This window comes from Mytilus edulis, chromosome 2, assembly GCF_963676685.1.
Source record: "Mytilus edulis chromosome 2, xbMytEdul2.2, whole genome shotgun sequence".
Taxonomy (NCBI): domain Eukaryota; kingdom Metazoa; phylum Mollusca; class Bivalvia; order Mytilida; family Mytilidae; genus Mytilus; species Mytilus edulis.
Genome location: NC_092345.1, coordinates 60454667 through 60478726, shown reverse-complemented (window position 1 = coordinate 60478726; position 24060 = coordinate 60454667). Strand labels below are relative to the sequence as shown.

Below are 24060 nucleotides of genomic sequence, written 5' to 3'. Positions count from 1 at the left end.
TTTAGAACATGTAGGCGAAACAATGGGCAACACTTTTAAGAAGTTATATGGATGTTTCGATTCTCATAGGATGATTATTCCTGCATTTGACATATTTTTAGTATCTTGATATCCTGAATTTTCATATGTGATTTGTCTGATCACTATCTACGATTACCTTAGCTGTATTTGACAAAACTTTTAGGAATTTTGGTCCTCAATGCTCTTCAACTTCGTACTTTATTTGGCCTTTTTAACTTTTTTGGATTCGAGGGTCACTGATGAGTCTTTTGTAGACGAAACGCACGTCTGACCTCACGGTCATAAAACTTTCGAGCATGATTTTTGTACTCAGACTCGAAAATCAACCAATCAAATTGCTGGATTTCATGTTTCGAGCATGATTTTTGTGCTCCGAGCACTGAGCAAAGTTTTATGCCTTCAAGGCCTGGCGTATATATTAAATTTAGTCTGGGTATCTATGATGAGTTTATTTACAACCACTGGGTCGCAGCCACTGCTGGTGGAGATTTATTTCCCCGAGGGTATCACAAGTTCAGTAGTCAGCACTTTTTGTGCTGATATGAATTGTCATTGATATGGTTATATTTATAAATTTACTGTTTACAAAATATTGAAATTTTTTTTAAAAACTAAGGCTTTTCTACCTCAGACATAGATTACCTTCGCTGTATTTAGCAAAACTTTTAGGAATTTTGGTCCTCAATGCTCTTCAACTTCGTACTTTATTTGGCCTTTTTAACTTTTTTGGATTCGAGCGTCACTGATGAGTCTTTTGTGGACGAAACGCGCGTCTGGCGTATATATAGACAATAATAGTGCATTGACTTGACGTATCAACGATAGAAGGATGAGGCTTAGAAACGGGGAAATGCGAGGCTGTGCCGAGCTATTTCCCCGTTTCTGGCCGAATCCTTCTATCGTTGATATGTCAAGTCAATGCACTATTATTGTCTTTATACTGCAATCTAAAAAAAAACATTTTCAATTGTTGTTTAATGTAATAATGTCATCACTGATTTAAATATTGGGATACTTCCCTCTTTTCTAAAAAGGCCTCATATCATGCAGGCGGAGAAATATACAACACGATGAAATGTACATTTCCCTGTTGAAATTCGCAATCGATGGTGAACGAATTTGTTTAAGAATGAACTAAAGTATCAACAATAAGCATAAATATTTGATGTTTGGTATGCAGACCATACATATTAACAAGTGAAATATGTTTTTTTTTTATAAAAATTGCAAAAGAAATAAGCTTGAGTCGTTGTATACATTGAAAACAAGAACAGGTTGAATAGGTCGTATGAATAATTAAATGTAATTTCGGCAATTTCTATTTAAATATTCATGAGGAAAAGTGATATCATGTCAGTGACTGTATATGGCATAGAAATATACGGTCAACGCAATTTGACTGCTCAGATAGAACGAGTGCAGTATAAATTAAATTTAGTCCTGTATCTATGATGAGTTTATTACCACTTTTTATAACAAAAAATATTGAAGTTATTGTTTAAGATAAGTAAAGTAGAGCAATTTAAAGCAAAGACAATATGTAAAAATAAATTCTTATTCTTTAAATGTGTCTTAGAAATAATTAGAATTATGTTTTTTTTTTAAGATTTGTAAATAATAAGTTATGTAACGGTTCTGTTGTTCTGGGAATCGACGTTTTCCCTATTGTTGTGGAATTAACTTCATAGTCATCGTATCATGATGATTGTAAAGAGCAAATTCTACTCTTATACCAATAGATAGTTTTCAAGTTTTCAGACGTTTTTCAGATTAATTACAAAATGCCTTTAATGGATATATTAAACCCATGTTTTGCTGTAGGACCCCCTCCAAATCATTTGAATTGGAGATTCGAGTAAAGGAGGTGCCTAACGAATAAAGTTGATGTAAAGTTTTACTAAACCCAAGTCTGTCATTTATGACTAGTCTGTGACTAATGTAAAGTATGCCTACCCCTTTGTAAACCTGGAAAAGTTCACGTTTTATATCTCAACTAGATGTGTCAAAGCGACACGATTGGCCCATCTCAAAAAGTTGAAAAATCTGCAATTTCAATATCAATGTGGACACAAACATGATGGTAGTCTCAAAATCTGGAGGCGTATAGAAAAAAGTCAGTATAACTGTGATTTTTAACAATTTTCAAAGTTGTAAACCCTTAATTTTAGCAAAAATTAGCGTCCTCGGTCCTAAAAATAAAAGCGGATCGAAACTTCAACTTGATCTGTAACTCATCATGGTTAGCTCACATGCTAAAAAATCAGCCCAATATCTGAAAGCGTTTAGAAAAAAGTCCGTATAACTGTGATTTTCAACAATTTATCAGAGTCCAAAGCCCGTAATTTCGGCAAAAATTTGCGGAGCGGAACAAAACTGAAATTTGATCTGTTACTCATCATGGTTAACTCAAATACCAAAAATTGGCCCAATATCTGAAGGCGTTTAGAAAAAAAGTCCGTATAATGGTTTGTTGCGGAATGACGGACTTACGGAATTACGGAAAGGGTAAAACTATATGGCACCGATAACTTCGTTGCGGGGCCATAAAAATCAGTTGGAAACAAGCTCCACAGTGCCTTCAAAAACTTACAATTTTCTGAAAATTTCGTTGCAACCACGATATGAGCCTTCAATAATAATCGTTGACAAAATTAGATTAAGTACAATTTCTATCAGTGACAGAACTAGTAAAAATCAGACAGTGAAGAAATTAGTACAAAATCAGTCAGTGACGAAACTAGTGCGAAATCAGTCAGAGACGAAACTAGTGCAAAATCAGTCAGAGACGAAACCAGTGCGAAATCAGTCGGAGACGAAACCAGTGCGAAATCAGTAACTGACAGACCTAGTGGCAAAAACATGACAATAAATGGGAAAATACAAATCAATCTCTTAGTCACGTAAATCGAAATTAAATATAAAAAAAATGCAACATATCAATATTAAACAGTGCATTATAAGATGAATGCTTAGTGGTAACATTCCTCCGGTGACTATAAAATTATGCTTTTACTGTCAGACATCAATATTGGATGAATAACCGTTATAAAGCATTTCTTAAAAAAAAAAACCCGATATTTTGATAAACCAACGTGTTAATTAGATTGAAGATTTTTCTAAGCATCAGTAAATAGTCTTAAGATTATGACGGAAAGGAAAGTGTGAAGTTTATTGTAACTATTTTGACATAAATTTAGAAAGTTTACATTAACTTTCAATGATCCAAATAAATATACAACTTTAAAAGATTAACAAGTAATAAATATGACTCTAAAATATGCTCCATGTAATAAATATAAAATAGGATTATATATATTTAGTCCTTCAGTTAAGTGTATTAATAAAACATTTAACCTTAAGACGTATTAAAATGATTGAAGTGTGTTAAGGTTTTGAAATCTTTACCCTATGGTATAATTTACGACTAGTCAACAAGTTTGCCATTTGAATTGTACAAGATTTATTAAAGGTTTTTTATGTTTGGTTTACTTTAGGTGTGCCGACTATTGTAAGCTTATGGATATATAGAAGAATGATTTATTATGAACGATTTTAGATCTTTATTCAATAATTTTTCTTATGAATTATACAATGGAGGGACAGAAAGGATAGAAATATGAATGTTTTTGAATGTAAAAATCGATGTCTACAGAAAACCACATATATATAAAAAAAAAAAAAGGGTTTAATGTCTTGATTGGCCAGTACAGCTTAATTTTTTTTTTTTTTATATTACGAAATTAGACACGAAAGCATACATGTAAATAACTATAGTTACGGTACAAATAACGTACGAATCGCCTCTCAAACTATCGTTGTAATAGTTTATACATTGATTTGAATTTGAATTGCACTTTTCACAATAGCATACATTCTATGTAAACATTAAAATGCAAATAGACGGTACTTTTTTGTCAATTAATCATTTCCTTTCCACTTCTCAAACTGAGAAGAATAGACTAAATACTGGATAAAGTTTCATTTCAATAAAAGTTCGGAAAAGGATCAGTTTTGTTATAATATGTTTTTAAAAATCATTTAAACATACTTTGAATTGTTGAAATAGAAAATTTAAGGAAGTACATCAATTTTTGTATTACTGTACGCATACCTCGTATATCTCGTTTACATCGTATCATTGTGGTATATCTCATATATCTCGTGTACCTCGCGTCATTGACATATATCTCGTATACCTCGCGTCATTGTACGCATATCTCGTATCATTGTACGTATACTGCCTTGTATCAGTGTATGTATATCTCGTATCAGTGTACGTATATCTTGTATCAATGTACGTTTATGTCGTATCATTAAACGTATATCTCATATCATTGTACGTATATCTCCATACCGTACAATCCATCATTAAATGTACCACTGTGTCATTAGTGTCAAACTCTCCATCAAGTCTCATCCGACAATTATCTTTATAAAAGGTTAAGTTAATTGTGAATACAACTGCACATGATCTGTCCTTATCTATTTTAAATAAAATAATTGACAGGGGATTGCAGTAATTGTAGGCATATGAATTGAAACCATCATTGATCGAATAAATAAGTGCTTATAGAATATCTTAACTGGTTGCTGAAAAATAGGACAATTTTATAGGACAATATATCATAGATTAATTTTTACAAATTAAAATTTTATGCGACTTTTAGAATTAAAACAAGAAAAGCATTCCACAATAGTCAAGAATACAACGGTGCGCATTTATATCCGTTGTGTCTCGAACAAATGAGCAGGGTCGGTTGTTTGAACTCGTTGACTAAAGTTAATCATTAATTGGAACTGTTGAGTCTTTTTATTTCCACTTAAATCAACCTATTTTTTTGTTGGCGTCACAAAATTATCGACAGATTCCGTTAAGATTTATTTGTAGTCTGTAGAAAAACTTGATCCTATTTATCAGAAGTTCGAAAAAGGTCAAGTAAAAGTATGTGCTCAAAAATACAAGGTAGAAAACTGAGCTGAGCTCACACTGTGTCGAATTTTCTACAATGAAAATACGCCCATTCACTTAGATCATAGAGAAATGAAATGTTAGTTAACAATGCATTTCTTTAGAAAATTAATGTTAATGTTTCATTGATTACGAGTCGATGATTTGATAGAAGTTGCTGTTATAAGATGCTTAGTCTGGTAATATATATTTTCAAATCCTGAATACTTACAGAAAATTTGATTGCAAAAAGAAGTATTAAAGACAAAGTGATTTTATGATTTTAATATTGAAGTTTACATTTTGTGTAACAGTAGATGTCTTACTTTTAAGGTATAGATCCTTTTGTTAAACTTTCATGCAATGTTTTAAACTTAGAAATGAGCTTCTTCTCGATAATAAAAAGTAAAATCACAAAAAAACCGAACGCCCAGGAAAATTAAAAACGGAAAATCCCTCAATCAAGTGACAAAATCAAAAGCTCAAACACATGAAACGAACAATTGTCATATTCCTGACTTGTTACAGGCAACCTCTCACTTGTATGACAGTCGAATAAAATTCCATTATATAATCAACGATTTGTGAACAAAACAAATAGACTTAATATGCAAAAATGTCAAAAAAAATGGAATCATGTTGTTATCTTATTCACTATAAAAAATAAATAATATGTAACACAAAAACACAATAAGGCATATAGACAAAGCTCATTAGTAGAATTGATAGAAGGGAATACAAGAAATAACCCTAAATTGTAGCACAATAACACAATGACGGAATGTACAAGTCCAGAGCAATGCCATGTAAAGCAAAGCAACAAAAAGGGCATTTACGCAAAGCACATTTGCAAAACTGAAAAACAAGAATACAAAATTTACCATTGCACAATATCACAATGACGAGATGCATATGTACAGAGCCATGTCAAATGGAAATCACCAAAAAACAGAATAAATATATTTTCTGTTTTTTTCTTCTGAATTTTACTGATATATAAATTGAACTTTTTGAGCAATCAGCATTACACTTTAACACTCACAGTAGCAATCGCAGGCAAAACACATGCTTCCGCGGAACCCTGTCAGTGTATTTTTGATGGTTATAGTGTCTTTTAAAACAAAACAGTAATTTACCTAAACATTATGTACATTATATGAATTAGAACACGTTTCAATAAAATGATTGTTTAAATGAAATTCGGAAAGGAGACTTTGGTCACGCTTTACATTGGCATAAAGTTTATATGTGGTTGACTCAAATTATTAAACAAGGCCTTGGTCAAGCAATATATTGAATGAGGTATCTGTTTGTTAATGGACCTTATTTCATATTATTGAATTATTTGCACATTGTATTGGCGAGCTGAACTTCAGGAAACTCGAGTATCGCATTAGTAACAACCTGTACTTGAGAACTGATAAAGCTATTGATTAACTATAAATTACTGTCTTCTGTCAATAATTAACTTTTTAATGACCACAATTGATAATGAAAATATAATTGTCATCAGAAATATAAATAAAAATAATTGATACAATTTTTATTTGACATATCTTTATTTTTCAGTTTGATTGATTGTCCACGCATTTATTAAACAACATATTTAACAATATTTCGATCAACACGAACATTTTCTCCGTGTTTTTGTCAAAAATAGGACTAAATATCGATGTTTTAGTTGAGATGTAGTGTTGGTAAACATTGATACTCTTACTTAATTCGCAAACAGTCATACCTGTGAAGGTGAACTGCGAGGTCATGTGTGTGGTTGATATACAGTAATATAACAAATAAAAGATAATGAAAGTGTTCATTTTATAATATCTAGAAAGTCAAATAAAAATATGGTTCATTACCCTGAGCAATAACCGATGCCTTATTTTGTCTGTCATGGATATAATCAAATATCCTTCAAATTTTTTATCGTTAATCATCTTCACTGCGACTAACACGGGTGCTGAGCGTTTCCTAAAGAATGTCATATCATATCCGATGCAAGGAAATTCTGTGGGTCAACTAATTGTCAACTTCAAACCTACTGAATCGTTTGTGTTACATAATGCAATGTATCGATCAAGGTCGATATTGGAAGTCTATTTCCGAAGCATCATAGCTAAATTGCTGATTTGAGTTAGCAATAGAGCAATTTTTAAATGAAGCTTTCAATGAATTGTAAGTCGATTTTCAATTATGTTCATGTCTTACCATTATTCTCTTTAAACGTAAAATAAAAATGTTTTAAAGCAACTTGTGTTTCAGTTGTTTTCGCGTGGCAGGTATTTCCGGTTAACATTTATTGCTCATGATAAAGCACTCAAATGACGCTGCTTTATAGCTAAAACTTTTCAGTCAAAGACCCAATAATGTCGATTACAGCTTCCGGTACTTAAATAATTCAGTCATTGCAAATTATTGCTATTTTGTTATTTTCGGACATGTATTATTTTCAACTGCAGTGAAGCATGCATTTGGATTTGTAAGTCCTTTGTTTCCGGTTAGTAGCCTGAAAGAAGAACCTTTTTTTAAACATACAATATATATCCAGTGACAGTTGGAATTTTTTACCATTCATCTTGTGCGTCCCACTTTGCAGCAGCTTCAATTGAATTGCATTTTAATTGTTTTCCTCCTCAATATGCACGAAGCTTTTTTAACTGGACATTGACAACAATAAAGCAATTATCGACATACATACATTAAGGTATCTGCTTGAGTCTAAATGTCGTGGATGTTAGCAACTATTGGCCACAGTACGACCCTCAACATAGAGCTTGATGGTAAAGTAAGCTATTAAACACACAAACATAGTTTAGAAATAAAGGGAAAACAATAATGGCAGACAGCAACCGACTACAGCTACTGAATTACAAGCTTTATTCTTTGGAAGGCGTTTACAGAAAATAACGGAGTCCAACATGTTTGCGAGATATCAACCTTTTCATAACACAAGACAGTAGTTTAATAGCATCTTAATATGTTTGAGTTACACCATGTTTCAATATTTGAAATCAATAATGTCAGTATACTACTTTAAAGTTTACTAGACATTTGAACATGATATAAGTGTATATAAAAGTATCGTTCATCTTAATAGGAAGGATTGTTACTTTCTAGACATGTTTTTAATTTCGTATTTTTGATACTTAATAAGGCCTTAATTATGCTTCAGTGAAATCTCAATTTCTCCTCACAAATAGCAAAAAAAAAAAAAAAAAAAAAACTCATACTTTGAAACTATTTTAAGATATTTGTTTGAACTTCATTTCTGCAAATTCACCAAACCAATTGTTACCAAATTAACTCCACTTTAAGCTCTAATGTTGTCATTGAAAATAATCTAGAAATTAGATGGAATTGATAATTGTTCGACAATGTTAGACCGGAAGTTGTGTTTTCATTTACGGCAACAAATAAAACAACGTATCTTATCAAATGACAGATAATTGAAGGCGATGATGATAAAATAATGAAAGAAAAGTGGTCGTTTATGACAATTAATCATTTATGGCTTTTCATAATTGCATTTGAAATGGACATAAATATTGCCAATCGATTTCTTCCAAATTGATAGAGAGTTGATGAATTATATTTTCCGGTTATTTGAAAAGTCAAGTGTCTTAGATTTTTAATTTTAAACACTGACAACATAAAGAACGCACCCAGAAATTATCTAGACTTTTACTGTTAGGTGAGAACAGTGATTGTTTCTCTATAGCCTTTAATACAGACGGGTGCGGTTAGTTTGTTGACCAGACATCATGTCTGATCAAAGTGAACTTGATGATTGTCTTCTACTCCTTGCACAAGTCAAAACTTAAGACTCGTTCTTTTTAAATAAAATCATTTTTGTTTTATTTTTCAAATTTGACAAAATAGTCAAAATTATTTTTATACTTGAATGACAAACTTCTCAATTTCTCTTAACTCGCTGACAGCTTTTCAGTATGCAACAACCTTAATCATGAATCCTCTCGTTAGATATTCGACACTTGCAGTGCGAAATTGCGAAGTAAAACCTGTGATAAAGTTTTTGAATTCAGCTTTGGCATTGATAAAGTATGGTTATACTATTCGTGGTTTATTTAAATCTTTGGGGTTTCAAGCATCTAAAACATATGATGAGAAATTGAGAAGGGTTGGAAATTTGAGTTATAAAGGTTTGTATCTCTAACTGAATGGCCAAACAGTGCCATGTCTAAGGATAGAAGCTCTCTTATGAAAACCTCTAAGAATACATTCAAAGAAGGGTCCAACAACAATTTCAATTTCCCATCGGCATTGTTTGGCCTTCTGTTAGTCAGAGGAATTCATACAAAAAAAAACTCAAATACCACAGTGTGTCCATTGTAGCGAGAAACATTCTACCTTCATTTGTATAGAGGGTCAAGTTAAACAAGCAACCTCTTTCAAACCTTCTTTCTCCGGTAAAAGTGTATGGATTGAATACATATTTACCGGGTTACAATCAAGAAAGAGAAATTGATACATGGTTTTACACATGGGTTTTTCCAATAAATTCTTCTTTTTCAAGATCGGATTTATATTTTCCTCGAAATCATTATAGCACCAGAGAAAATCTAGTTGTAGTACAATCAAGAATTTAAAGAGAATTAAAGATGGGGCGTTTTAAAGGTCCTTTCTAAAAATGCACCTTTCCCTAATTTTGTTCAAAAGAATGAGCCGAGTTCGATTTTGTTTTTTGTCCATGGATTTATGAGTTTTGAACAGCGGTATACTACTGTTGCCTTTATTCATTTAGATTAATTCATAATTTTTCATACCCTAAAGGAAATTTAGTTAATATGGGTATTTCTCTAGAATTTTTAGGAGTGTAATATCAAAATATGAGACCGTTATAGAATAAGTCCAGTTTTATGGCTTACTGTGTCTACTGGATAAAAGTGACATTAAAGACGCATTTCGCTTAATTCTGATTTCAGAAAAAAGATCATCATTTAATAGGATTTCTATGGAAAAGTAAATATTATTTTGATGCATCTCTACCAATGGGGGCATCTTAGACCTGTCCGTTATTTGAAACTTTTTCAACGGCACTTCAATAAGTTTTAAATGAGAAATTTCACATTCATGAGGTATCTCACTTTTTTTATGATGTTTTCCTTGGAGGAAAGCTGGTACTAATAAGACTTATGAGACTTGCTTAAAAAAGTGGGGGTGCCCATAAAAATGAAAAAAAAAAGAACTCTAAGCAACCTGTCTTGTAATATATGGAATTGAAATTGATTCCATGCAGAAAAAAGTTCATCTTCATTTGAAAACTAGTGGGTAGTTGGTCTAGTTGGTAATTATACCACATCTTATTATATTATTGCCATCCACATATTTGGGTTAGGGTAGACATGTCAACACGACTGGCGAAGTCCTTAAAAGCAGACATAGGTCAATTTTATCTACGATAATATTAACTTGCTTATCTGCCGGAAATTATTTTAACTTCCTTTTGAAAGCATTTCAAACGTGTCCATAAAGATATTTGTATAGGTATTGATGCAACCATTTGTAGATTGGTGTAAACACAAGTAAATATGGAAAAAAATGAGGTTGAAAGGGATGACAGAGCCCGGAAAGGGGGATATGCTACATAGTACTGATGGAATATTTACGGTATTCGCACCCACACGAGCTTGAGCTTGCAAGTCCACATAGAGCAATCAAATGGCAATTTTTCTAATGTTTACTTGAAGCTTGCAAGAAATTGTGATTGATGTTTTTTGTGGTTACATGCCCCTTCATGTTTAATTTAGTCTTCAATTTTAATATTTCAGGTTGTTGACATGAGATGGGGTGTAAGAGATGAGGCGACAGATGATCACATGACAACATCACTTTGTATGCAGGAGATCCACAACTGCCAGCGGCTATCTATAGGACCTAATTTTGTGGTAAGAAGCATCAACATATAACATAATTACAAGCAAAATAAAATCTGAAATATCGTTCTTTGATCAATTTTTGAAACAACGTAGACGTGTGCATATTGAGGATAACTTTAAGAATTGTATGCCAATAACGAGTTTCATCCCGATTTCATGGTTCATTAAACCTGAACTAATATGATTGTGTGAGAGTGGCATGGTGTCCTATGGACACATATTCAAGACAATATTTTGTGATATCTTGAAGGCATTTTACTGTCAGCCCCTCTAAAATAAGATCCAGCATGGATTAACATGTTTATTTATATCTCAACCCCCTTCTATACATCTAGCCTATGTAAAAAATACAAACACACAACAATACGCACTGTAAAACTCAGTTTGAATGAAATCCGAGTCCGATGTCAGAATAGGTAAGAAAAAAAGCCTAAACAAAATGACAATGATACATAAAGAATGAAAATCTAAATACCAGTGCAGCAAATTGTACCTAAATAATTTTATTCTTTTGGCTTTCAGTCAAACAAAACTACCAACAAAATTTTATTTGGGATATAACGAAACATCAAATGTTTAGTCCAATGGCATGCTTATTTCACATGTAGTGTTGTAATTTGCGATGTTTTTTATAACTTTTTTGTTATTTAAAGTAGCATCTTTATCAATTTCGGAGCTACATTTATACATAAATTCGCGGAGAGTATACGCATACATATCTATCCTTTCCGAGCTACCTAGTAGTGTGACGGCTATTAAAAGGACAGTGAACCAAATTGATTTTTAAATGTGTAGATGTCGGACTAGAGAGGAGACATCAAACAGGTCTCAACGCTTTCCCATATATATAAAAAAATATAGATCTAGAAAAAAAATCATAGTTTCCTCTTTTAAATGATGCGACTTTTCTAGAGTTGAATTGGATGTTATCGACAATTGAATGTAGTTGAAAGCAAAGTATTGATCATAAATTATCAAAAATCATCAAGAATCATTAGACATAACAAGCCAATTTACCTTTTATTTATTTTATTGTCTCTCTTAATCATAAAATATTCACAAGAAAATCGAATATAAATGACGATAAAATGTAAATTGTAACAACATCAGTGTTCAGTGTTGAAATTTCCATAATTTAATTATAAACTTTATTTGATCGGAAAGTAGAGCTTGTAGCTTTCAATTGAAATTCAATAGGTGCTGTTTGAAGATGATAAAAAAATTTATGTAATAATTGAAACGAGACGTAATTAATTTATTTGTTCGCGTGCGTGAAACAAGAGAATGGGCTGAAACGGTCTCATATTTAAGTAAATGTCATCTTCATTTTTCTTCAATACCACGACGTATACATACGAATTATTTCCGTTTGCTTCAGAAATATCCACAAATTATTCGTTCGCACACTTTTCGAGTATTCATAGATTCCCATTTTCTATTAAACTTTAATAAAGGTTATTCACACGAAGTACGTATTCCTATTCGAATGAGGGCTGAGTATTTCATGCGCTTAGAAACACAGATTTTACGATACAATGTTCAATCAAGATATTTGCATAGATCAAAAGGTTAAAAAAATCAAAAAAAATCCAAGAAACACAAGCTGTTGGAAATTTCAAATATACAAACCTCAATGTTCTGTAAGAATGCAATAAAAACGAGAAACACTTGTGAATCACATAAAAAATGACAAACACTGAACAACAGGTTCTTGATTCAGGTTCAGGAATGCATTGCTTTATAGTGATGAACCTGTTGGCCTTCCACCATTTTTAACACTATTTACTGATTATATATCTTGACATTGCCCAAGTTCATGCTATTCTTATGAAAATGTTGTAAAACAATGTCAAAGTAAATGTGTCCTGCTCATTTTTCATTTCTGATTACAGTAAAATAACTTCATTTTTATTTACAGGTATTTCTTGGTCAAAAGTATGGATACCGTCCGATACCAACGCATATTGATGCTAAAGAATTCGAAATGATGAGGGATTGTATCAAGGGAGAACCTGAAGAACTTGAACTGATGGACAAGTGGTACATTCAAGATGAAAACACGGTCCCTCCTGTTTATATCCTACAACCAATCAGTTCCATTCTTACTAATTTTAACAACAAAGTAAGTTTAATCTCAAGAGGGCACTAGTTATTCATTTATTATGTGCATTCATTGAATTTGTACATTTTGAAATACAACCTTTAATATGCATTGTAATTAAATTTTAACTGGGCTGAAGTTTTCTTATAAAGTTTATAATTGCCTTGATATAATGAGTGCGTTCGGCATCTTTCTAATCATATCTCAACGAACCGTTACATCTGACAAAACACATTGTTTTCTTCGAAAAACGGTGCAGAGCTATTAGTTTTATCCGATATTCACGCCATCTTGAAATCATAATGGTTGCCTTAATATGTGGCTATGATTCAATTGGCCAGACTGATATATAGCATTGGGAACATGTCCTGGAAGAGAGAATATATTTAATACAGAAGATACATACGGCGATACATGTATATATGTCTCTGAGTATAGGCATTCCATTCCGATTGAAAACAAAAGTGTTGACTCAGTTTATGATATCTCGAAGCACTCCATATCTTTGCATAAAAGTTAAACTTGTAATAATTCTCAGCTTCCCTCTGTTTGTAATTGTCGGTCATTGATTAGTAGCAGCATTATGCTTTTATTTATCAGAAAAAACTATAAGATGCATATTGATACCGTTCATTTACTGCAAAGACATTGTGCAAATACAAAATTATTAATTTGCACTTTTTAGTATTACACCTTTTTTTTTATTTTGTACAGAGACACAAAGGTCTACAAGATGCCGATCAAGCAACATGGTGGGACACGTTTACAAAACTTCAACGAATTTGCAGAAAAGCTGCGCAAGTTTTATTCATTGCCAAAAGGATAGACAGAGAACAAATGCACAACTTTTTCATGTCTGGTAAGTTATAAGAAAGATAAGAAGTTAGCAATATCCTTTAACTCTACTTTCCGCTATATAGATGACGTTCTTTCACTAATTAATTCAAAATTTGGTGACTATGTGGAACGCATCTATCCCATCGAGCTAGAGATAAAGGATACTACAGATACAGTTAAGTCAGCCTCATATCTTGACTTACATCTAGAGATTGACAATGAGGGTCGATTGAAAACAAAACTTTACGACAAAAGAGATGATTTTAGCTTTCCAATTGTGAACTTTCCATTTCTAAGTAGCAACATTCCAGCAGCACCTGCATATTCCCGTGCTTGCATTTCCTATCATGATTTTCTTGATAGAGGCTTGCTGCTCACAAGGAAGCTATTAAACCAAGAGTTCCAAATGGTGAAGTTGAAATCATCCCGTCGTAAATTTTACGGACGCCATCACGAGTTGGTTGACCGTTATGGAATAACCGTTTCACAAATGATATCGGATATGTTCCTTACGTCGTAACTACAATCCCCTTCACTTTCATGAATGTGACCTACCGAATTAGACTATTTACCGGATTTGTTATCACATAAACAACACGACGGGTGCCACATGTGGAGCAAGATCTGCTTACCCTTCCGGAGCACCTGAGATCACCCCTAGTTTTTTGATGGGGTTCGTGTTGTTTATTCTTTAGTTTTCTATGTTGTGTCATGTGTGCTGTTGTTTGTTTGTCTTTTTCATTTTTAGCCATGGCGTTGTCAGTTTGTTTTAGATTTATGAGTTTGATTGTCCCTGTGGTATCTTTCGTCCCCTTTTTTATAGAGTTTGGTAAACATTAAAGATACAACAAAACAATGGCAACAACAGTATACAAGTATTTATACAGAATGTAAAGCTCTAAACCGGCCCAAGTATAAGTTAGTTGTAAAAAAAATCAAATTGTCGCAGAATACGAGACAAATGTTTGATTATTAGACAAAGGAGTAAAAAGTAAAATCACAAAAATACTGAACTCAGAGAAAAATCAATTCGGAAAGTCCATAATCACATGGCAAAATCAAATAACAAAACACATCCAAAAACGAATGGACAAGAACTGTCATATTCCTGACTTGGTACAGGCATTTTCAAATGTAGAAAATGGTGGATTGAACCTGGTTTTAAAGCTAACTAAACCTCTCACTTCTATGACAGTCGCATCAAATTCCATTATATTGACAACGATGTGTGAACAAAACAACAAAAACAATAGGTAAAAATGTCACAAATAGGGGTAAATAGTCTAATTCGGTAGGTCACATTCGTGAAAAGGGAACGGGATTGTAGTTACGACATAAGGAACATATCCGATATCATCTGTGAAACGGATATTCCATAACGGTCAACCAACTCGTGATGGCTTCCGTAAAATTTACAAAGTGATGATTTCAACTTCCTCATTGGGAACTCTTGGTTTAAAAATGAAAATTCACACAATTTGGAAGCTGAAATCATCTCTTTTGTTGCAAAGTTTTGTTTTCAACCGACCCTCATAGTCAATTTCTAGATATAAGTCATAATCAAATGACAAAATCAAAAGCTCAAACACATCAAACGAATGGATAACAACTTTCATATTCCTGACTTGGTACAGGCATTTTCTTATATAGAAAATGGTGGATTAAACCTGGTTTTATAGCTAGCTAAACCTCTCACTTGTATCACTTGTAAATCATCGCTATAACACTTTATTTTTCAGATGGAAGATGACCTGAATACTTCATCTTTTATGCAAATTAATTTTGATCTTTTAAAGTTTCCGTTTGGGATTTTTTCGTTGCCCTTTATATCATTTTCATGATTCAGCGAATGAGGAAAACAAAATGTATAGTTTTTTCAATGCGATATTGTACAATGTTCTACTGGCCTTTAGTTCTTTTTCATAGAAATAATTTCATACCACTTGTAAGACTTGATATTTGACAATCAACATAAAATTTAGTCATGATCAATGAAGCAGGCAAGACGTTTCCACATGTGCCTCTTGTCTAACAAACCTAATTCAAAATCTATTTTGCATTGTAAAAAACATGTAAAGGGTTGATATGACAAAAAAAATGTATTTGCAACTAACACATTATTAAATGCCAATGTTTTTGTTTTACAGTTACAGAAAGAGAAGTAGAGCACGGTATATTGAAGGCTCCAAATGTAACAGACCACACTCTAGCTTACATCCGGGAAATTAGCAATATCAATGTCGGACTTCTCAGGTTTGCTGCCAAATTTATTGACTTTGCAGCTCGAAATGTTGATGGCGAAGCGCAAAAGTTACTCAAAACATTACGTGATGAAAAACTGGCAAAGAAAATGCCTGAATCAAATGTCGCTCGTTTTACTGTGGATTGGTCCGGAAAGGAAGGAATCGATATGGAATCCCATTCAGATTATATCAAGGAATTCACAACACATTTTCATACATCAATTCTAAGTTTAGTAGAGAGAGCCATGATGCAACACGAGAAATTATCCCAGGATCCAGTATACACGGAAGTATTACAACATTCACACGCATGTGTCAACTTTTGTAAAGTGTTTCAAGGACGACAGGATATAATTGACCAAATCAAAGCTTACGTTACCGGGAGTTCTAATTTCCCATTTGTTCTGCATGGTGAAAGTGGTTGTGGTAAAACATCTTTAACAGCCAAAGGAGCAAGTCAAGTAAGTACAAACACGGTTTCTTTTTTTCTTATTTTCTCGCCTTGAAGAATTCAAAAAAGGAGACTTATATTATGAATGCAGAGCATTTGCACATCTAATTTCCATGTAGATTATTCAGACAAGGTCTTTTGATTTTCAAACTTTTGCTCAGTTTGAATGGCTGTATATCAGATTGGGGATGAAATTTGGTTTGTGATTGTATCAGCATTGATTTGATCTAAGAATCTAAAACTCAAATGGCATACTAAAATAACACAGGTAGCTGTAATTATATCATAATTTTGTTTGTTTTTGCATAAATTAGGCCGTTAGATTTCTCTTTTTTTTTTTTTTATATATTTATCATTTCGGGGTCTTTTATAGTTGACTATACGGTATGTGCTTTTCTCATTGTTGAAGGCCGTAAGGTGACTTTCAGTTGTTAATTTCTGAGTCATTTGGTCTCTTTTGTATAGTTGTCTCATTGACAATCATACCACATCTTCTTTTTTTATATTTAACTGATTGTTTATGATTCAAATGTGTCCATTTTAAATATGCACTCAGTTTAAAACACTGAACAATAATTATGTGTCAGTCCCAAGTCAGGAGTCTATAGTTCAGTGGTTTTTGTTGGTTCATGTATGTTATATTTGTTTTTCATGGATTGTTATGATTTGAATTATGCCGTTAGTTTTCTCGTTTGAGTTAATTCACGTTATAATTGCTCACATCCACTTAATTTGGATCTCTGAAGGATAGTTAGCTCAGTGGCTGTCAAACCACATCTCCTTATTTTTATAACGATTGAAATTCTACGTAGTTCAATAGCCTTTCAACATTGAGGTTGTGAGTTGTTGCTGAATAATATTTACATTGATAATTTGCTGTTTGTTTTCGTTTTTTATTAAGATTTGTTTGATTAGCAGTTCTTGTGGACACTTAACTTCGTTAATTACTAACACTGTGTGTACAACCTGCTTATTTTGTGTCACTTTAATTGTTGTTTTATATATTGCGCCATTGAAATAGTGCGTTTGACTCCCATCTTATTGCCAGATTTACTGCAGAAGATCAATAGTTCTCTCTGGGTACTATACATTCTTCCACTGATAAACGCTTGTCGCCGTGAAGTATTGTAGAGTGGTGAAAGTGGCATTGCACTATAACAATCAAAATTAAAACATTAAATAACATGAAAACAGACGTGAAAAGGGTATTATAATTCACTAAAGATTGATACAGCAAAGTTTCGTTATAAAACGGATATACTTTATCATAATACAAACAGAATTATGTATAACTGCAGTGTTTAAACACATAATCTTCAATAAATTGTGCAATTTTTATCACTACCATTCACAATATGCAATAGACTTTTGTATCAGATGTCGCTTCAATTAAACACCTAGATAACTATTTATTTAATTATAATTTCAGTCACGATCATGGTTACAGAAAAAGGATAACGAGCCAACTCTTGTTCTACGATTTCTAGGAACAACACCAAACAGTTCGACTATCATCCCATTGTTAACGAGTGTCATACAACAGATATCTCTCCTGTACGACCAGCCGGTTGACAATATACCTGATGAATTATCTCCCTTAGTAGGCCATTTCAAAAATTTATTAACACTTGCATCTGAGGAAAAGCCTATCGTGCTGATATTTGATTCACTAGATCAGCTATCGGGATCAGATGGTGCTCATCAGTTAGCATGGTTACCAGCGGTTCTGCCTTCTCACGTCAAACTTATTGTTTCAACCCTCCCAAACATGTACAATATATTAGATAATTTGAAAATCATGATTGAACCAAAAGAAAATTATGTTCAAGTATTGCCACTTGGCGAAGGTTTGAGTACAACGATTTTGACGTTTTGGCTAAAAAATGCAAATAGGACAATATCAGAGGAGCAGTGGAAAATTGTAAATGAAGCCTTTACTAAATGCAATCTGCCACTTTTTGTAAAACTTGTTTTCGATCAAGTTTGTCGTTGGAAGTCATATACAAAACCACAACAAACTGTTTTAGACTTCACAATCCATGATAGCATTATGAAGCTTTTTGAACGTATTGAAAATCAACACGGCAAAACATTAGTGGCACATGCATTAGGATACATCACTGCAGCAAAAAGTGGAGTATCAGAGAGCGAGTTGGAAGACTTATTATCTTTAGATGAAAAGGTTTTGAATGACGTTTATCAGTATCACTTGCCTCCAGTTCGGAGGATCCCACCTCTACTGTGGACACGAATCCGTAGTGATCTGCCAGGATACTTATCTGAACGAGAGGCTGACGGAGTAAGTGTCATTAATTGGTACCATCGACAATTTATTGAAGCAGCCCGAGAGAGATATTTCAGAAATTTGAACTTTGTTGCACAAATGCATGCATCAAATGCTGAATATTTCATGGGAACATGGGGTGGAGGAATTCCAAAACCATTTGAATATTCAGAACACCAACGTCGGATGTTTCAACTGAACGAAATGAAAGGCGAAAGTGATCGTAAAGTCCCTCTACAGCCACTTGCATTTCATGACCAGGATGGCAAGCTTACTCGCTACAACCTTCGGAAGTTAAATGAACTTCCCTTCCATCTTGTGCGTTCTCACCAGTACGAAGACTTGTATAACACATGTCTATTTAATTACAACTGGCTGCATGCTAAGCTATGTTCAATGCCACTGCAAGCGGTAGTGGCGGATTTTGAAGATTTGTTAGAACATGTATATCAGAAAGATGTAAAGTTAATTGCTGATGCAATTCGCTTATCCAGCTCCATATTGAATCATTATCCAAGTATGCTTGGCCCTCAGATTACTGGTAGATTATTGCCATACTTCCAGTCTAATTTGAATATTCGAAGTCTGATTCAGCAGTGTGATTCCGATGGTCTAGTCAATTGTTCGTTAGTCCCTGCTCATCATCATCTTCATACTCCTGGTGGTCCTTTACAGTTTTCACTGGAAGGTCACCCGTTTGCACCATTTGGAATATGCTGCACATCTACAGGAAGGTATCTAGTCTCAGTATCAAATAAGTTTATTATATGGGATTTACATAGTGGAGATGTTTTCCGACAAATCATTCCAGGAATAGAAGGCATAATGCAAAATCTCGCAATATCACCAAATGATATTTTTGCCGTGAGTTACACAAACAATAACCAAATAATCGTTGCTTGTATCATGACTGGTGATTTTATATCAATAACCCCAACAACCAAAGGAAATACAGAATCTGTCATTGGTACCCAGGTTTCAAATACACATGTTGCTGCTTGGACCTCCAAAGAATGGTATTTATACACAATCAACGGTGTTTATATTTCGTCACATACAATTCAACTCAAAATGCCACTCATGTCAGTCGACTTTGGTGTTGACGAAAAAACTTATCTTATTGTTAAAAGTGGCACCGATCGTGACAATGACATGGCTATAGAGGTTCAAGACCAATCTATAGAACCATTTGAATTTCATAGTGCAATAGCTGTATCCAAAGATAAGATGATTCTATATACATGTATCGAAATAAGCGATAATAATATTGCTGTTTACAAGAAATCGGATGATGCCTGGCATTACGACAGAACTTTAGGAGATAATAAAGATATGGTGTTCAGCTTAACTCTATCTGAAGATGAGAACTATCTTGTTGCGACAATAGCTTTAGGTTTCAAATTGTGGAATTTGAAAAATGATTCATTGGTGGAACTTAAACTTCCTCCTGCTACCAGAAACATTCCTAATAGGAATCCACTCCTGAGTTCAGTGGTGTTTACGAGAAGCAACCATTTTGTCGTGGCTGCTGTACGGAAGAATTTGTATGTATGGGATACAAAGCAAGGGAATATGGTTAAGGTTCTAGATGCTCACTTTGGAAGAATTATAGCCCTGACATCAGTAACAGCAGGAACAAACAAACTCATATCATCTTCTATCGACAAGACAATCAAGGTTTGGAATTTCGATAACATTTTAGAAGAAGTGTTCTCCATTGACAGGCTTGAAAAACCTATTGAGCACATTCATCTTGCACGCGAAACTCATTTTGGCGTTACTACAAGTCGTAACTGTGTAGGTGTATGGAATTTAGCGACAGGAAAATTGGAACATTCACTGGAAACCAAATCTGTTGTCTTACTTGCCGTTATCAACAAGGACGCAAAGTTTGTCGCTGCTGCAGAAACTGGCAAATTGGTGATTTGGGAAATAAGTCAGGAAACCGTAGGAAAATCAATTCAGCAAAAAGATATTCAGCAACTGTTATTGAATGAGGATGATACTCGTGTCATAGCAATAGGTACATTGGGTTTTAACAAAGGTCATTGTGTTGCATACACTTTTCCCGAAGGCGAATCAGTGTTCACATTTGAATACAACATTAAAAAGTTCAAAAAGGGAGTTCTTACTATGGATGGGTCATTTCTTGCTGTTCCAGCAAGCGATAAAAGTGGAGATATACTCGGTGTATATCATGCTAAAACTGGAACACACTTGTATAACTTGCAATTGAAGTATAATGATTACAAAGAACTGACATGTTTAAAGCCGATGCCACATGATCCGAACCAAATTGTTGTAGTTGATGAATTCAAAGGTAACATACTTGATTTAAAGAAAAAAACTTTAGTACGATCTACTACTAGATGGAACGGCATGGCGATGAAAACCGGAAAACAGGGACTTTTTGCACCAAATAGAGGAGGTCTAGAACTTTTAGACTTAAAATCTGGCAAAACATTACGAACATATATTCCTCGAATTGCAGAAGGTGTATTCAGTATTGACGTTATGTTTACAGAAAACGACCGCCATGTTGTGTATTATCATTCTGGTCATCGCACTATCCGCGTGTTCCGTATATCAGACGGTAAGCGTATCGCAAATTACAAAGCGCACGCAGAAGTAAAAGTCATGTCATGTACGCCGGAAGGTGGTACGCTAGTTATAGGGGCAGTTGACGGTAGTTTTACTGTGTTAACAATAGCCGATCCGGAGTACGAAGAAAGTGTCGAACTTTTGCAGTGCTTACCGAGTAGGAATACACAGGGCAATCAGCAGAATGGCTATCGGTCAACAAACGGTGATATCATCCAAGGCAAGAATAGTATGGGCACAGCATTACAAGTGGCTAGATTTGTTGCTAAAGCTCGAGCAGCACAGAAGTCAAGAGCATGTTGTATATCTTGACAAATCTTGTTGCTGAAGCACGAGAAGTACAGGGATCAAGGACATTTTGTGTATCATGGCAAATCAATATTTGTGTAGTTGTTACTAGCAATAACATAACTATTTGTAATTTAAAGATGGGCTCTTTCAATAAATATATATTGGATTTATTTTTAACAAACATCTAAATATGACTTGCAAAGTAATAAAAATGATTAATATAATAAAATCCTAATTGATAATAACTCATTCAAAAAACATTAGTTCCAGTTTTATAATTTAAGAATCGACCGATATAGCTCAGAATTTTAAAATATAGCCATTGTTATACATGAATTAATCATTGCTCTGAAGACAACTTTCAAAGACAATGATATAAAGTTTATCCAAAGAAAAAAAATATGTGATTGATTTGCATTTTTTTTGCCCTTTAAATTGAATATTTGAAGTCAAAGTTTCTGTTTACATATGGATAACAATGAGCAATTTTCAGAAGTATGACCAATTAAATTTTTTTTAGGTCGTAGAAGCTACTTGCATGACTTCTAGATTTTACAATTACAAAATGTATAAGGTTGTGCAATAAAACGATAACTCTTTGAATTACTTACTAGGTATGCAGTAATTATTTATACGATATCTTAGAATGTGTATATCTCATTTTCAATACATGTTCTTTGAAATTATTGTTCGTATGACACCAGTGCCATTTTATGTTATGATATATTTTTGTTAGTACAATATTAAAAATCATATGCTTGGAATGTGTCTGCATTTACATGTAGCTAGAGAAATAGTGCTAATTCACAATTAAACTAAATTTATTGCGTGCTAAATTTTATTATTAATTCTTCATTGCTCTACCAGGAAAGGCATACATTGTATGAAGTATACTCTATATTTGATAAGGAGAAGATAAATATATAATTAGCATAGTAAACTGAAATAACGATAATTAACATTATAAGAGAGGTTGGAATCGTCTATAGTCAACCATCATGAAATTCTTCGAACTCAAATGTCTGTAGAAACTAAACAAATTCATCATCTGGAAATTTACCAGAATGTATGTCAGAAAACTACAGCTTAAGAGCAAATGAAACTCTCTGACAAGGAAAAACATGCATTTAATTATGTAATTGACTTGAAAGAATAATTAAATTTCCAGTATACGTCTTTTTGTATTCAAATGAAAAGATGGTTCGTTTTAAACAAAGGCAGTATGCATAGAAGCTTGATAGGAGCATTTGATTAATCAGTCCTCGTAATTTTTTTATTTCGGTAGCTTATGCAGGAATGGCTAAAATAGTATATATAAACATTTTACAAATTAAACATTTGGGTCTTAGAAACAGGATTATATATTTATTTTATTAGTTGTTTCTGGCGTTGAGCTAGCTTTAAGTAACGACGAGTTTTTGTTAGGGTTTTTGTGCTCTGTATCGATCTGATCAGTTAAGAATCTTTCATATACAATCTCGAAATAATGACGACTTCAGTATGTACACTAAAGACAAAGGCAGTATGCATAAAAGCTTGGTATACAGTAGTTGTTTCTAGTAATCATTAGTGGATATGTTTTACAAACCAAACGATATATACCGTCGGCGTATAAAGATATTTATGCAAATGTTAAAAACGAATTTTACTTGTATTAATTTTATGTCACTTGCAAACATGTGTGAAAGGTTGAAACGAAATATCCTTGAAAAGGAATTAATAATATAATCGAGATTTCTAGAGGCTTTTATTTTTAGCATATAAATTATATCATTATTTATTGATTCATTCAAAATGAATATAATTCACTAGACATTATACAGTTGCTTTTATTTAAAATAAACATTATTTCTGAAGATGTGAAGACAATCGTCTTGAATATATCATTCTTGTTACTATATATATTTTATTATTATATTGTTTGCACTAGTTATAGATCACCTTTTAATATTGCTGTCAATATTTTGTGTAGATTGGTCCAGTGGTTCGAATAAAACAAGAAATATGATGAACAAGAGTAATAGTATGAAAGTATTTATTATAGTTATGTTCTAAGTGAACAAATTTGTTGCATTTTACGATAGAATTTTTCTTTTTTTTTCGAAACTATAATTCATCTCTTCATCAGTGCATTATTTTCGCACTTGTTACTTATATTATTTGTATTTCTTTTTTAGCAATTAGGTTTTCAAATCAAAATAAGTTTTGTTTCAGCTACATCTTCCGTCCTTTCAGATACATCATCCGTCCTTTTCTCATCCAATATTTGACATTAATTCTACTGATGTGCTTTCAGTCATCCGGTCTACTACTGCATTTTCCTCATTGTTGAAGATAGAAGTGTTGTCCGCATGTGACCTTCAAATCGATTGGGTAAATATGAAAC

The 24060-nt window shown here is 33.1% G+C and overlaps 1 protein-coding gene across 1 annotated transcript in view; it reads left to right on the top strand.

Moving 5' to 3' along the window:
- The window catches only part of LOC139512570 (NACHT and WD repeat domain-containing protein 2-like), a 40058-nt gene extending 17940 nt beyond the window's left edge, over positions 1-22118 (top strand). The window contains exons 3-7 of the mRNA XM_071300290.1: positions 10759-10875; positions 12785-12988; positions 13682-13826; positions 15952-16508; positions 17928-22118. Coding sequence (XP_071156391.1) covers positions 10759-10875; positions 12785-12988; positions 13682-13826; positions 15952-16508; positions 17928-21695 — 4791 coding nt within the window. The 3' untranslated portion in view covers positions 21696-22118. The remainder of the gene's footprint in view (positions 1-10758; positions 10876-12784; positions 12989-13681; positions 13827-15951; positions 16509-17927) is intronic.
- Positions 22119-24060: the final 1942 nt, after the last annotated feature.